This window comes from Oncorhynchus clarkii, chromosome 13 (assembly GCF_045791955.1).
Source record: "Oncorhynchus clarkii lewisi isolate Uvic-CL-2024 chromosome 13, UVic_Ocla_1.0, whole genome shotgun sequence".
NCBI lineage: Eukaryota > Metazoa > Chordata > Actinopteri > Salmoniformes > Salmonidae > Oncorhynchus > Oncorhynchus clarkii.
Window position 1 is genome coordinate 34,179,419 of NC_092159.1, and position 16,134 is coordinate 34,195,552.

The window sequence follows — 16,134 nt, forward strand, 5'->3', positions numbered from 1 at the left end:
AAAAACATGTCATTCTGCCCCTGAACCCCTGAACCCACTGTTCATAGGCCGTCATTGAAAATAAGAATTTGTTCTTAATTGACTTCCTAATTAAATAAAGGTAATAAAAATGTTAGTTTGTTGGTGATGTGGACACCAAGGAACTTGAAGCTCTCAACCTGCTCCACTGCAGTCCCGTCAATGAGAATGGGGGCGTGCTTGGTCCTCTTTTACCTGTAGTCCACAATCATCTCTTTGTCTTGATCACGTTGAGGGAGAGGTCGTTGTCCTGGCACCACACGGCCAGGTCTCTGACCTCCTCCCTATAGGCTGTCTTGTTGTTGTCGGTGATCAGGCCTACCACTGTTGTGTCATCGGCAAATTTAATGATGGTGTTGGAGTCGTGCCTGGCCGTGCCGTCATGAATGAACAGGGAGTACAGGAAGGGGCTGAGCACGCACCCCTGAGGGGCCCCTGTGTTGAGGATCAGTGTGGCAGATGTGTTGTTACCGACCCTTACCACCTGGGGGGCGGCCCGTCAGAAAGTCCAGGATCCAGTTGCAGAAGAAGGTGTTTTTGTCCAAAGGTCTTTAGCTTATTGATGAGATTTGAGGTCACGATGGTGTTTAACGCAGAGCTATAGTCAATGATTAGCATTCTCACATATGTGTTCCTTTGGTCCAGGTGGGAAACGGCAGTGTGGCGTGCAATAGAGATTGCATCATCTGGATTTGTTGGGGCGGTATGCAAATTGGAGTGGGTCTAGGGTTTCTGGGATGATGTTGTTGATGTCAGCCATGACTAGCCTTTCAAAGCACTTCATGGCTACAGACGTGTGTGCTACGGGTCGGTAGTCATTTAGGCAGGTTACCTTAGTGTTCTTAGGCACAGGCACTGGTCTGCTTAAAACATGTTGGTATTACAGACTCGGACAGGGAGAGATTGAAAATATCAGTGAAGACACTTGCTAGTTCGTCAGTGCATGCTCGCAGTACACCTCCTTGTAATCCGTCTGGCCCTGAGGCCTTGTGAATGTTGACCTGTCTAAAGTTCTTACTCACATCGGCTGCGGAGAGCGTCATCACACAGTCTTCCGGTACAGCTGGTGCTCTCATGTATGTTTCAGTGTTATTTGCCTCTAAGCGAGCATAGAAGTAGTTTAGCTCGTCTGGTAGGCTCGTGTCACTGGGCAGCTCTCGGCTGGGCTTCCATTTGTAGTCTGTAATGGTTTGCAAGCCCTGTCACATCCGACGAGCGTCAGAGTCGGTGTAGTACGACTCGATCTTAGTTCTGTATTGACGCTTTGCCTGTTTGATGGTTCGTCGGAGGGCATAGTGGGACTTCTTATAGGCTTCCGGGTTAGAGTCCTGCTCCTTGAAAGCAGCATCTCTAGCCTTTAGCTCAGTGCGGATGCTGCCTGTAATCCATGCCTTCTGGTTGGGGTATGTACGTACTGTCACTGTGGGGACGACGTCATCGATGCACTTATTGATGAGGCCAGTGACAGATGTGGTGTACTCCTCAATGCCATTGGAGGAATCCCGGAACATATTCCATTCTGTGCTAGCAAAACAGTCCTGTAGCTCAGCATCTGCATCCTCTGACCACTTTTTTATTGATCTCGTCACTGGGGCTTTCTGCTTTAATTGTTGCTTGTAAGCAGGAATTATGGTCAGATTTGCCAAATGGAGGGCGAGGGAGAACTTTGTATGAGTCTCTGTATGTGGAGTATAGGTGGTCCAGAGTTCTTTTCCCTCTGGTTGCACATGTAACATGCTGATAGAAATTTGGTATAACTGATTTAGGTTTCCCTGCATTAAAGTCCCCGGTTTATAGGAGCGCCGCCTATGGGTGAGCGTTTTCTTGTTTGCTTATGGTGGAATACAGCTCATTCAATGCTATCTTAGTGCTCACCTCTGGACTGATAAACAAATAAAAAACACAATCGGTCGGGGGCATGTAAAACGTCTGCCTTCTGCTCCGGTCCCATCTTAATCAATGATGTTCTGTACATTATATACCACGTCTAAGGGCTGTTCTTAGGCACGACGCAATGCGGAGTGCCTGGACACAGCCTTTAGCCGTGGTATATTGGCCATATATCACAAATCCCGAGGTGCCTTATTGCTATTATAAACTGGTTACCAACTTAATTAGAGCATTAAAATAAATGGTTTGCCATACCCATGGTATATGGTCCGATATACCATGGCTGTTAGCCAATCAGCATTCAGGGCTCGAACCACCCAGTTTATAATTAAGCAATAAGGCATGAGCGGGTGTGGTATATGGCCAATATTCCACGGCTAATGGCTGTTCTAAGGCAAGACGCAAAGCGAACCACCCAGTTTATAATATGTATTATGTCATGTGGACCTCATGAAGACTAGCTGATGCTTTAGTAGCAGCTAAGGAGGATCCTAATTATTTTTAAATACCGTCCACAACACCTTAGCAAAACCGAAAACTATTTGAAGGTAACAGCGCTCACTGTTGCTCATAGTGGCCAGTTTCCACAGCATTTCCCGACTTCCTGAAATATGAATGGACATCGAATACTGCCTCACAGGTGACCTGGTTGCCATGAGGGTTGGGGTGGCACAATAGGATCAACAACAGTGCCCCTGAGGGACAGAATGTCCTTCATTGTCCCCCCCAAAAAGTTCTAAAAACACTATACACAAAGAGACAATCATGATTCAGTCCTAGGTTAACAAAATGTGCAGATTCAGAGATACTATTAGGTAATGATGACCTTTACAGGACACACAAGTCAACATATAAGATATATTCTACCGACTGTGGTACAAGAAAATTATTTCAAAACCCTAACTTCTCCACAAGGTGCTTCTGGAAGTATTCTTATGATGATTATTGTGTTATTTTGGACATACAGTATACACAGTCACCTTATTCGCACCCTCGATAATGATGAGGAAAAAACACTACAAAATAAATAGTAACAATACTGAGCAATATTGTATGCTCATAAAAATTGGAAAATTATATTATTTTATACTAATACGGCATTCTTTTTCATAATAAAATAATACAAATGCATCTGGTTTCCAAGCCTTCTTCTCTTATTTGTTAAACTAACTTCTATTGTCCACCAAGAGTGGCTGAATATCCTCTTCTCTTCAGTTTGCTCCTCTACTGATGTTGGAGAGTGAGGTAGCAACGGTGTTCCTCTCCCCATGTCTCCATCTTTATATTCAGTGAGCTTCCCAATACCCTTGTAGAGTAGGCCATACATCATCACATGGGATATCATTGCTTTAGTGGTGCAATATGTCAGATGTCAGATAGACCTACTCTATTTGTTAAAAAAGGCTTTGTCATCTCATCAATCTTTCTAACTCCTCTAAGAAATAATTTAAGCCTGCCCCTTACTTTACCTCAGAGAGATAAAGGACAGGCTTGTGGCCAAAACTGTTGTTTGTGTATGCGGAGGCATAATGCCCATAGGGGGCACAGTGGCACATGCCCCCTCAGATTTGTCCTCTTTACATTTTTCTTAAATAATAATAATTTTTCCTCTCTGTCATACTACCAGCCCCCTATCAATTTCATGAAGTTGGCTTTAGCTAGCCCAGAGAGTTTCCCAACCTCATAACTAGCTACCAAGTAGCCATTTTAGTCAATCAATTAAATTAAATTTATATTTGTGCATTTTAGTCATTTAGCAGAGCAACTTACAGGAGCAATTAGGGTTAAGTGCCTTGCTCAAGGGTATATTGACAGATTTTTCACCATTTGCCGAGTACCTACAAGAGTAGCTAGCAAGAGAAAGAACAGTAGCTAGCTTGTCTAACTATGTTAGCTGGTATGCCTGCTGGCAAGGTTCGTATACTTTAGAAAAGTAAACAATAGCTAAATGTACAGAATAAGACTCCTATTCCTTTCAAACTTTTAGCCAGACTTTAGCAGAGATGCAGGCCTAGCCCCCTTCTGGACCAAAACTTTTCACGTGAAAATGCAATTTGGATACAATGGTGCCGGAGAAGATGACTACCATTTTACAGTCTCCTAACCAACTGTGCTATTTTGGGTGTTTCTTCACATTGTTTGTAACTTAATTTGTACATAATGTTGCTGCTACCATCTCTTATGACCGAAAAGAGCTTCTGGATATCAGAACAGCGATTACTCACCTCGAACTGGATAAAGATTTTTTCTTTAATGAGTTCGGCGCGAAGGATATACTGCTTCTCCGAGACCAGGCACAAATCCCTGTCATTCGCTTGAAGAAAATACGAAATACAGGGGGCAGAGATCGGGGTGCCTTGTGAGAATTCGTTGGCGAGTGTGTAACCCGTCTCTACCATCCATTCTGTTGGCCAACTTGCAATCACTGGAGAATAAACTTGATGATCTCCTATCCAAACTATCTTACCAATGGGACATTAAACATTTTAATATCTTGTGTTTCACAGAGTTGTGGCTGGACGATGACACGGTTAATATACAGTTGGCTGGATTTTCCGTTCATCGGCAGGACAAAACAGCTACATCTAGTAAGATGAAGGGTGGGGGTGTGTGTCTATTTGTCAACAACAGCTGGTGCGTGATGTCTAATATTAAGGAAGTCTCGAGGTATTGCTCACCTGAGGTAGAGTACTCATGAAAAGCTGTAGACCACACTATCTACCGAGATAGTTTTCATCTATATTTTTCATAGCTGTCTACTTACCACCACAAACTGAAGCTGGCACTAAGACCGTACTCAACGAGCTATATAAGGCCATAAGCAAACAAGAACATACTCATCCAGAAGCGGCGCTCCTAGTGGCCGGGGACTTTAATGCAAATAAACTTAAATCTGTTTTACCCAATTTCTACCAGCATGTTACATGTGCAACCAGAGGAAAAAACTGTAGACCACCTTAACTCCATACACAGAGACACATACAAAGCTCTGCCTCGCAAAATCTGACTATAATTATATCCTCCTCATTTCTGCTTACAAGCTAAAAACTAAAGCAGGAAGTACCAATGACTCGCAGATTACGGAAGTGGTCAGATGCTAAGCTACAGGACTGTTTTGCTAGCACAGACTGGAATATGTTTCCGGAATATGTTTTCATCCAATGGCATTGAGGAGTATACCACGTCAATCACCGGCATCATCAATAAGTGCATTGACGATGTCGTCCCCACAGTGGCCATATGTACATATCACAACCAGGAGCCATGGATTACAAGCAACATCCGCACCGAGGTAAAGGCTAGAGCTGCCACTTTCAAGGAGCGGGACACTCATCCGTACGCTTATAAGAAATCCCGCTATGCCCTCAGAGTAACCATCAAACAGCCAAAGCCTACATGTTTCAAGCAGACCACCACAGTACATGTGCAAATGAAAGTGAAGATAACCTGCTAAATGACTACCGCCACGTAGCACTCACGTCAATAGCCATAAAGTGCATTGAAAGGCTGGCTGCGGCTCACATCATCATCCCGGAAACCCTAGACGCACTCCAATTCACATACCGCCCCAACAGATCAACAGATGACGCAATCATACTCCACACTGCCCTTTCCCACCTGGACAAAAGGAACACCTATGTGAGAATGCTGTATATTGACTACAGCTCAGTACTCAACACCATCGTGCCCACAAATCTCATCACTAAACTAAGGACCCTGGGACTAAACACCTCCCCCTGCAACTGGATCCTGGACTTCCTGACGGGTTGCCCCCTGGAGGTGAGGTTAGGCAACAACACATCTGCTACGCTAATCCTCAACACGGGGCCCCACAGGGGTGCGTCCTTAGTCCCCTCCTGTACTCACTGTTCACCCACGACTGCATGGCCAAGCATGACTCCAAACCATCATTAAGTTTGTTGACAACACAAGTGTGGTAGGCCTGATCACCGACAATGATGAGACAGCCTATAGGGAGGAGGTCAGAGACCTGGCAGTGTGGTGCCAGGACAACAACCTCTCCCTTAACGTGAGCAAGACAAAATAGCTAATCAAGGATTACTGGAAAAGGAGAGCCGAAAACGCACCCATTCACTTTGACGGGGCTGTAGTGGAGTGGGTCGAGAGTTTCAAGCTCCTTGGTGTCCACTTCACCAACAAACTAACATGGTCCAAACACACCAAGACAGTCATGAAGAGGGTACGACAACACCTTTTCCCCCTCAGGAGACTGAAAAGAAATGGCATGGGTCCCCAGATCCCCAAAAAGTTCTACAGCTGCCCCATCAAGAGCATCCTGACCGGTTGCATAACTGCCTGGTATGGCAACTGCTCAGCATCCCACCATAAGGTACTACAGAGGGTAGTGCGTACGGCCCAGTGCATCACTGGGGCCAAGCTTCCTGCCATCCAGGAACTATATATTAGGCGGTGTCAGGAAGGCCCAAAAAATTGGAAAAGACTCATCACCCAAGTCACAGACTGTTCTCTCTGTTACCGCACGGCAAATGGTCCCAGAGCGCCAAGTCTAAGTCCAAATGGATCCTTACCAGCTTCTACCCCCAAGCTATAAGACTACTGAACAATTCATCAAATGACCACCCGGACTATTTACATTGACAGGAATGGGGGTTTTAAGTTACGTGGTACGCTTACCTTGAAAAAGGTGTTATAAAAAAGGTGTACAAATCAATAACAATATGATTACATTTGACATAATCACTTATTACTGAATTTTCAATATGATTCAACCTTGGATTTGAAATAAAAAAAACTCTGGATTTGGGTTACGCTGATCTATCTGCTGCACCACAAAGTCTGTAGCATTCTTAGAAGTCCCCTACAGATTCATTACCTATAATACATCTCTGCACTATTTTAGTTATCTGACTATTCTCTCATTGTTTATTTAATTTACTTATCTCAGCAAGTTGATGGTTTCTGTATAGTGTTGGTGGGGCATATCATTCCGTTTTACCGTACTCCTGAACCACTATGATAAATATAATAGTTTTTCTTGAACGTAATCTCAAAGCTGAGATTTACTATGAAGTCCAAATTGTGGGAATACAGGTGAAATCAGTCACTGGTGGTGTAGCAGGAAGATCAGAAAGCCATGAAGCAAGAAGTTATTCAAATCCCAGGTGAGTAAATGCTGAATAATAATGTTTAAATAAACATACATGTGTCTAATATGTACGTGTTAAAAACTGCAGCTATTTTGTGGCGTTCTGTGGACATCCTAATGACTTTTTGTTTACAGTGTATCATGGGAAAATGTTAATCCACATGAAACTTTATATGAAATCACATCACATGTAAAGGGTTCCAAAACCACATGTTTTCACATGAAATACAATTTTGCATGTGCAAAACATGTAGAAATTTCACATGTGAAATCATGTGTTTTTTCCGTAAGACACACATGCTGGGGCATCAGGAGAGATAATGCAGTGCAATGGAGAAAGAGAAGAAGGAGTAAGGGGATTATTGGAGTGGCCAGCCTAAATTACATTATAATTATTTATCTTTATGTTCCCATACAGTATATGACATGGGTATACCGCTTTCAATGGTGCTTCTGTGGCAAATTATTGCTTTCATTGAACCATATCACAGCTTCAGACACATTTTCCTGCTCCCTGGAGTTGTGTACCCTTGGCCATAAATCGAGAAGCATGTCTAACATGTTGTTTTGATAAAAGTGAAAGTAAGGTAATTTGCTCTCAGGAGGAAAAACAAAAGTGAAGAGAAGAGAGCCGTGAAGTGTGCAGTGACGTAGGATAGTCTATGCGATCGCATGCTGGAGTTTGTTCTATTTGCCTATGGAGGCTGAGAGAGACACACCGCAAACAAAATATTTCAAATTCTGAAAGCAGTCGGTCGGACTGAGTGAAGTGGAATCGGAGCTGAAACACCCCAAGAGCGATAAAGACTGTGGACCCGCACTGCGTTAAGAGGACACCGGTGTAGTTGTGCCAAACACATCATATTACGCGATTTCTGAAACTGAGCCAGCGAAGCACTCTTCCCTTTTCACTTTTTGGAGCGCAGCGGGCAGCTTTTAATTCATACTATATTTTCCCTCGGAGACAGGAGTGTGGTGTATGTTGCCTAGCAATTACAAGTTAAATGGTATTTTGGAGAAGTCAGCATTAAGAAAATAAATATTGGAGCACCGGACCAGTCGCACATCGGAAAAGCAATACTTGAGAGGACTGTTATGAAGAGGGGTTGAGAAAGGACGATGCAAAGGCTGTCAACGCTTTGAAGTTCGCGAGACCCGACCTCAATCTCTGACCGAATTTCAATCGGCCCACTGAATTAATTATTGGAACCTGTCATGTTCGTTTAATGTACACGGAGAAGAAGAGTTATTTACATGTAGGCTATTATTAAAACCACGCAAAACGCGGTACCCTGGAAAGTCCATTCACTGAAATATATAGCGTTGTAATACAGAAGGAAATAGACTACTGAACTACATAGTACAACCAATATTTCCGAAGAGACGTTTGAATTTCCTCTGAAATGGACTGACACCGATCAAACCAAACGTATCTCGATAAGATAATGATCGACAATTTAGAGGCTTATTGGGACTTCAGAGTTGAGAAAATGCATAACGATAAGTAACTGACTGACAGTTGGTGTTTGATGTGTGCAAGATTCATTCCAAAAGTGGTGTGATATCCTCTCTTGTGATTGAGTATCCCTACTCTGGTACCGGAGGCATCTCGTGGTAACACAGTAGCTGCGGCAAGGAAGGAGTGGAGTTTGGAGAAATCAGCAAATAAACGCACACAAAAAATGTGGCTGCGAATTCTTCCGCAGGTATGTCAGGTGCATGCGAGATGCTTTGAAAAGGATTGTTGTCGTTTCAGTTAACTGCTATGTTGTTTTGTTGGCTCAGCCGAGATTGTGTTTTAGACTCTCACTGCTTGGGACTTTGATTATTATTATTATTATATATATATATATATATATTCCCAGCGATGCAGAGTTTAGAAATAATAATACAAATAAAATAGTAACATGAGGAATAAAATAAAATACTCAAGAATGGAGCTATATACTGAGAGTAGGCTACCAGTAGGCCTACCAGATCAGTTTGCAGAGTTACGAGGTATTTGAGGTAGATATGTACATGAGAGAAGGGTAAAGTGACTAGGCATCAGGTTATATAATTATACGAGTGAAATAAAGAACAGAGTAGCAGCAGCAAATGATGAATGTAAAAGTGTGTGTGTGCAGTATGTGTGTGTGTTTTTCGTTTACTACTCCTGTAAAGAACAATATCTATTGAACAATATACTTTTTCAAATGCAGGTTATTTTGGCACTGGAGCTCTCGATCACTACTAACTATTATGATTAAAAGGGTTATTGCTAAATATTGTTATGTAATTATTTTGTTGATTCATTCACTTGGCTTGTATTCAAGAATCCCAATTCCAGGGTTCTTAAAATAGCCCAATGACAGAGAGAACTTGTCGTCACCTAAATCAAAGTTTAGCTATATTCTACAACAGCATTCTTAATTTAAAGAATGCTGTCAATTTAACAGCAACAGCATTCTTAATTTAAATGTATAGGCTAATAACAACAGATAATCCCTTTAAAAGCCCAACCCAGATACATTTCAGACAATCTTTCGGTGTTTTTGTGGCTCGCCTGATTTAGCCTAATTTAGGAGAAGATTATGCGTTGTCATTACACGTTTGAATGAGGGTCAAATCTAAATCGGTTTAATTAAATATGACTGTTTTCTTATACAATCATCACATCCGCATAGCCAACATTACCTGCGCAGATTGAAAGTGACGAAGGCAACAAAACACTTATTCAGCCCTTGCACAGGCCTACTTGCATGGGATTCTTCATTCTTGAATTCCAGGGGTGTGTATCTGGTGTATGCATATGATCATACCTTCTTTGTGCAGTATATTCAAAACAGTATCAACATAGACACCACAATGCATTGAGAATCAAACTCATGCAGGTGCAAGTAGGGGATTCATTTCTACACAGCCACGGCCTGTGAATCACACTAATCATATTGCTTGAGGTAAGTCTGGCATTTGTCCAATGGAGAGAGAGGAGGGAATGCTACCCAGGGCTATCAGGTGAAGGGATTGACAGTTTTAAATGCAGTGAGATTGGCATTCTAATTTAAGCAGAAAAGACAACCTGGACAATGACGAAGTGGAAATGCAAATAAAACCAACTATGCATATCTGATGGTAGATCAATCATCAACAGTAGCTAGACAACATGCACATTCTCAGATCACTTTTTATTTTTACTGGGCAACCATCCCATGTCTTTGATTTTCATGTTAAATTGAATCACCAACATAACATCATTTTTATACTCTAAATTTGCCAAACTGTCTGACCCTGTAGACATTATTTTCCTCTCCACCAAACAATACATTTTACGTTTTCGAATGAATCACCAACATAATGTTATTTTTATACTCCCAATTTGCCTTGCAGACAGACTCTGTAGGCCTACAACTTTTTTTCCAGTCTACCAAACTTTTAAGGACAGTCCTAAACAGGGCCCTCTTTCAGAGGCAAACAGATCCCTGTTCCTTCATCAGGTGTGAATGTCAGTGAGACTCCAGTCTGTTCAGCCTCTCATATAAACTCTTCCTCAATAAGATATCAATGTCTACTTCTTCAATTAAATATCTCAATGTCCTCCTATTTACAGTCTGGGTCTGTCTGTCCCCGCTGATCTAATTAACTCAACGCAGAGTCCTCAGATGGAAAGGACCAGACCACAGAGCGGACATTCCCATTAAATTCTACTTAATTCTAGTACATTACTTCTATTTCAATGGGCACAGAAGCTACAGAGATTTAAATCCTCCCACCCAACCATATCACATAACTGATCACCAATGGCTGCTTGGCTGACAGATGGGAAAATGGCTTTTGAGGAATAACAGTGTGTGCTAGCACTATACAACAAGGTTCCCCAACAGCCACCCCCATATGCCTCCCCATATTCGGCACGCAGGTGATTTTATTTGGCCCCCCAATTTTTCAGAGGAAAAAACATACAGTGGGGAGAACAGGTATTTGATACAGAAACCTTTGTTTGCAATTACAGAGATCATACGTTTCCCGTAGTTTTTGACCAGGTTTGCACACACTGCAGATCCTTCTCCAGATCCTTCAGGTTTCGGGGCTGTCGCTGGGCAATACGGACTTTCAGCTCCCTCCAAAGATTTTCTATTGGGTTCAGGTCTGGAGACTGGCTAGGCCACTCCAGGACCTTGAGATGCTTCCTACGGAGCCACTCCTTAGTTGCCCTGGCTGTGTGTTTCGGGTCGTTGTCATGCTGGAAGACCCAGCCACGACCCATCTTCAATGCTCTTACTGAGGGAAGGAGTTTGTTGGCCAAGATCTTGCGATACATGGCCCCATCCATCCTCCCCTCAATACGGTGCAGTCGTCCTGTCCCCTTTGCAGAAAAGCATCCCCAAAGAATGATGTTTCCACCCATGCTTCACGGTTGGGATGGTGTTCTTCATCCTTCTTCCTCCAAACACAGCGAGTGGAGTTCAGACCAAAAAGCTCTATTTTTGTTTAAGACCACATGACCTTCTCCCATTCCTCCTCTGGATCATCCAGATGGTCATTGGCAAACTTCAGACGGGCCTGGACGTGCGCTGGCTTGAGCAGGGGGACCTTGCGTGTGCTGCAGGATTTTAATCCATGACGGCGTAGTGTGTTACTCATGGTTTTCTTTGAGACTGTGGTCCCAGCTCTCTTCAGGTCATTGACCAGGTCCTGCCGTGTAGCTCTGGGCTGATCCCTCACCTTCCACATGATCATTGATGCCCCACGAGGTGAGATCTTGCATGGAGCCCCAGACCGAGGGTGATTGAGCGTCATCTTGAACTTCTTTCATTTTCTAATAATTGCGCCAACAGTTGTTGCCTTCTCACCAAGCTGCTTGCCTATTGTCCTGTAGCCCATCCCAGCCTTGTGCAGGCCTACAATTGTATCCCTGATGTCCTTATACAGCTCTCTGGTCTTGGCCATTGTGGAGAGGTTGGAGTCTGTTTGATTGAGTGTGTGGACAGGTGTCTTTTATACAGGTAACGAGTTCAAACAGGTGCAGTTAATACAGGTAATGAGTGGAGAACAGGAGGGCTTCTTAATTAAAGAAAAACTAACAGGTCTGTGAGAGCCGGAATTCTTACTGGTTGGTAGGTGAACAAATACTTATGTCATGCAATAAAATGCAAATGAATTACTTGAAAATCATACAATGTGATTTTCTGGATTTTTGTATGAGCTTCCGTCTCTCACAGTTGAAGTGTACCTATGATAAAAAATGACAGACCTCTACATGCTTTGTAAGTAGGAAAACCTGCAAAATCGGCAGTGTTTCAAATACTTGTTCTCCCCACTGTATATATATATATGCATTATCAGTCAAAAGTTTGGACACACCTACTCATTCATGGGTTTTCATGTTTTACTATTTTCTACCTTGTAGAATACTAGTGAAGACATCAAAACTATGAAATAACATATATGGAATCATGTAGTAACCAAAAAAGTGCTATACAAATCAAAATATATTTTCTATTGGACATCCTTCAAATGAGCCACCATTTGCCTTGATGACAGCTTTGCACACTCTTGGTATTCTCTCAATCAGCTTCATGAAGCTTCAGCTTCATCTCAATCAACTTCAGTCACCTGGAATGCATTTCAATTAACTGGTGTGCCATGTTAAAAGTTACTTTGTGGAATTTCTTTTCTTCTTAATGCTTTTGAGACAATCAGTTGTGTTGTAATAAGGTAGGTGTGGTATACAGAAGATAGCCCTATTTGGTTAAAAGACCAAGTCCATATTATGGCAAGAACAGCTCAAATGAGCAAAGAGAAACGACAGGCCATCATTACTTTAAGACATGAAGGTCAGTCAATCAGGAAGATTTGTGCAGTCGCAAAAACCATGAAACTGGTTTGATGAAACTGGCTCTCATGATGACCGCCACCGGAAAGGCAGACCCAGTTACCTCTGCTGCAGAGGATAAGTTCATTGGAGTTAACTGCACATCAGATTGCAGCTCAAGTAACAGACACATCTCAACATCAACTGTTCAGAGAAGACTGCGTGAATCAGGCCTTCATGGTCGAATTGCTGCAAAGAAACCACTACTAAAGGTCCCCAATAATAGGAAGAGACTTACTTGGGCCAGGAAACATGAGCATTGAATTTTAGACCAGTGGAAATCTGTCCTATGGTCCAAATTTGAGATTTTTGGTTCCAACCACCATGTCTTTGTGATACGCAGAGTAGTTGAACGGATGATCTCTACACGTGTGTTTCCCAACGTGAAGCATGGAGGAGGAGGTGTGATGGTGTTTCGCAGGTGACACTGTCTGTGATTTATTTTGAATTCAAGGCACACTTTGCCAGCATGGCTACCACAGCATTCTGCAGTGATACACCATCCCATCTGGTTTGCGCTTTGTGGGACTATTTTTTTTCTCCAACAGGACAACGACCCAAAACACACCTCCAGGCTGTGTAAGGGCTATTTGACCTAGAAGGAGTGCTGCATCAGATGACCTGGCCTCCACAATCACCCTGGCCTAAACCAAATGTAGATGTTTTGGGATGAATTGGACCACCGAGTGAAGGAAAAGCAGCCAACAATGCTCAGCATATGTAGGACCCCTTGAAGACTGTTGGAAAAGCATTCCAGGTGAAGCTGGTTGATAGAATGCCAAGAGTGTGCAGAGTTGTCATCAAGGCAAAGGGTGGCTACTTTGAAGAATCTAAAATCTAAAATATATTTGGATTTGCTTAACACTTTTTTGGTCACTACATGATTCCATATGTGTTATTTCATAGTTTTGATATCTTCCCTATCATTCTACAACGTAGAAGATAGTAAAAATAAAGAACAACCCTTGAATGAGTAGGTATGTTCAAACTTTTGACTGGTACTGTATATCCATTGATATCCATTAAAACTACTTTCAGTGCGCACCAATCCTGTGTCCCTGTCACTAGAGTAGTGAGTTCAACTAGCTTTGGCTGCCTTCTATTTGAAAGAATGGTAACGGCACTGAGCAGCTAGTTGGCAGAGTCAAAGTAGACTTGAATAAAATATGCCATTTAGCAGATGCCTTTATCCAAAGCAAACTGGGTACATGGTAGGGGAAACAGATCATAGAAACAGGCTTACATTTTTGATATCATGAATGGTCAGTCCTTGCATCTATAGCTCTGTCTATGAATTTGAAAGTGGTTACATTTCTCCAGCCCCATCCCTCAGTTTTTTACTGAAAGAGGAGCAGGCAGACACTTTGTTATTGTTTCTACTGCTGATTGCTACTTTAAGAAGTTAAGATGCAGATTAAATACACACCAAAATGTTACAGATACTATAAAAATGTCACTCAGACTGTTAGTGAATACACAGCATGCAGAACATCAAACAATCAAATATATTTTAGAAAAATATATTTTTACAACAGAATAATAACCACAGTGGTTATAGAGGGTGCAACAGTTCAACACCTCAGGAGCAAATGTCAGTTGGCTTTTCATAGCTGAGCATTCATAGGTTGAGAGAGAGAGAGAGTCGAAACAGCAGAACCGGGACAACGGGTAAAAATAAATCAGAGGAAAAACAATTCCACTTCGATTCCATTTATGGATAGGTGCATCTTTGAATTCGCTGTTGAATTGCCTGCTCCTTCTCCATTTTCGGGAACACCATCCCACTCCCCCAAAGGAATCGATAGTATATCTTGGCTCACACTGTGATTGTGATTCTGAGCTCTCAGGTTCATGGGTCAAAGTCAAATAAGGTTTTCAAAGTAACAATAAAATTAAACAGCAATTACAATTCCCTGAAATGCTTTTTTATGTTCATTGGAGAGTCACCTATGCCCTATTATTAGTTATAATCAAAAATAATAAATAATTTGTGATTCATATGAATGTACCTTAGTAAAATGTAATTCATAAAACTAAGTGTTATAATCACAAGGTTATATATCCATGCTTAGACGGGCAGAAATATAACTACCCAGAAAAACTGACATTAATTTATTTTGACTCCCTCATATTTGATGTGTCACAGGTTTTTTACAAAAACATCCTGCTAAAATCTATAAAAATATATTTCACTTAATCCTTTGAGATTTGTTTTTGTCTCTCTGAGTCAACAAAACAAAGTTATTGTGTTTTAATATAAAATACTGGTGTTATACTGTATGACAATGTTTTGTTACCCTGAATGACACATATCACTACGGGCCACAAATATGGATTAAATGTGATTCCTTTAGCAATAACAATAAGGATCCTATGAACTATTATTAGTAGCAGCAATAGCATTTTTCTTTTATCTATTTTTTAAGTTATAAAACTGTGTAAAAAACAGAACAAGATCTTTAAATTGTGCAAGCTAGCTGTACTTATAGTTGAAGTCGGAAGTTTACTTACACTTAGGTTGGAGTCATTACAACTAGTTTTTTAACCACTTAAAAAACTGTAATTTTGGCAAGTCGGTATGGACATCTACTTTGTGCATGACACAGCTATTTTTTCAACAATAATTCACTGTATCATAATTCCAGTGGGTCAGAAGTGTACATACACTAAGTTGACTGTGCCTTTAAACAGCTTGGAAAATTCCAGAAAATGATGTCATGGATTTAGAAGCTTCTGATAGGCTAATTGACATCATCTGAGTCAATTGGAGGTGTACCTGTGGATGTATTTCAAGGCCCGCCTTCAAACTCAGTGCCTCTTTGCATGACCATAGGAAAATCAAAAGAAATCAGCCAAGACCTCAGAAAAAAAATTGTAGACCGCCACAAATCTGGTTCATCCTTGGGAGAAGGTTTCTCCCAAGGCGTTCTGTCTCCTGGAGATGAACATACTTTGGTGCGAAAAGTGTAAATCAGTCCCAGAACAACAGCAAAGGACCTTGTGAAGATGCTGGAGGAAACAGGTACAAAAGTATCTATATCCACAGTAAAACAAGTCCTATATTGACATAACCTGAAAGGACACTCATTAAGGAAGAAGCCAGTGTTCCAAAACTGCCATAAAAAAAGCCAGACTACGGTTTGCAACTGCACGGGGACAAAGATCGTACTTTTTGGAGAAATGTCCTTTGGTTTGATGAAACAAAAATAGAACTGTTTGGCCATACTGGCCATCGTTATGTTTG

The 16,134-nt window shown here is 41.8% G+C and overlaps 1 protein-coding gene across 1 annotated transcript in view; it reads left to right on the forward strand.

Annotated features, from left to right (window-relative positions):
* Positions 1–8,016: 8,016 nt before the first annotated feature.
* Positions 8,017–16,134, forward strand: part of LOC139423892 (corticotropin-releasing factor receptor 1-like) — a 155,588-nt gene continuing 147,470 nt past the window's right edge. The window contains exon 1 of the mRNA XM_071175533.1: positions 8,017–8,742. Within this exon, the coding sequence (XP_071031634.1) occupies positions 8,719–8,742 (24 nt within the window). The 5' untranslated portion in view covers positions 8,017–8,718. The remainder of the gene's footprint in view (positions 8,743–16,134) is intronic.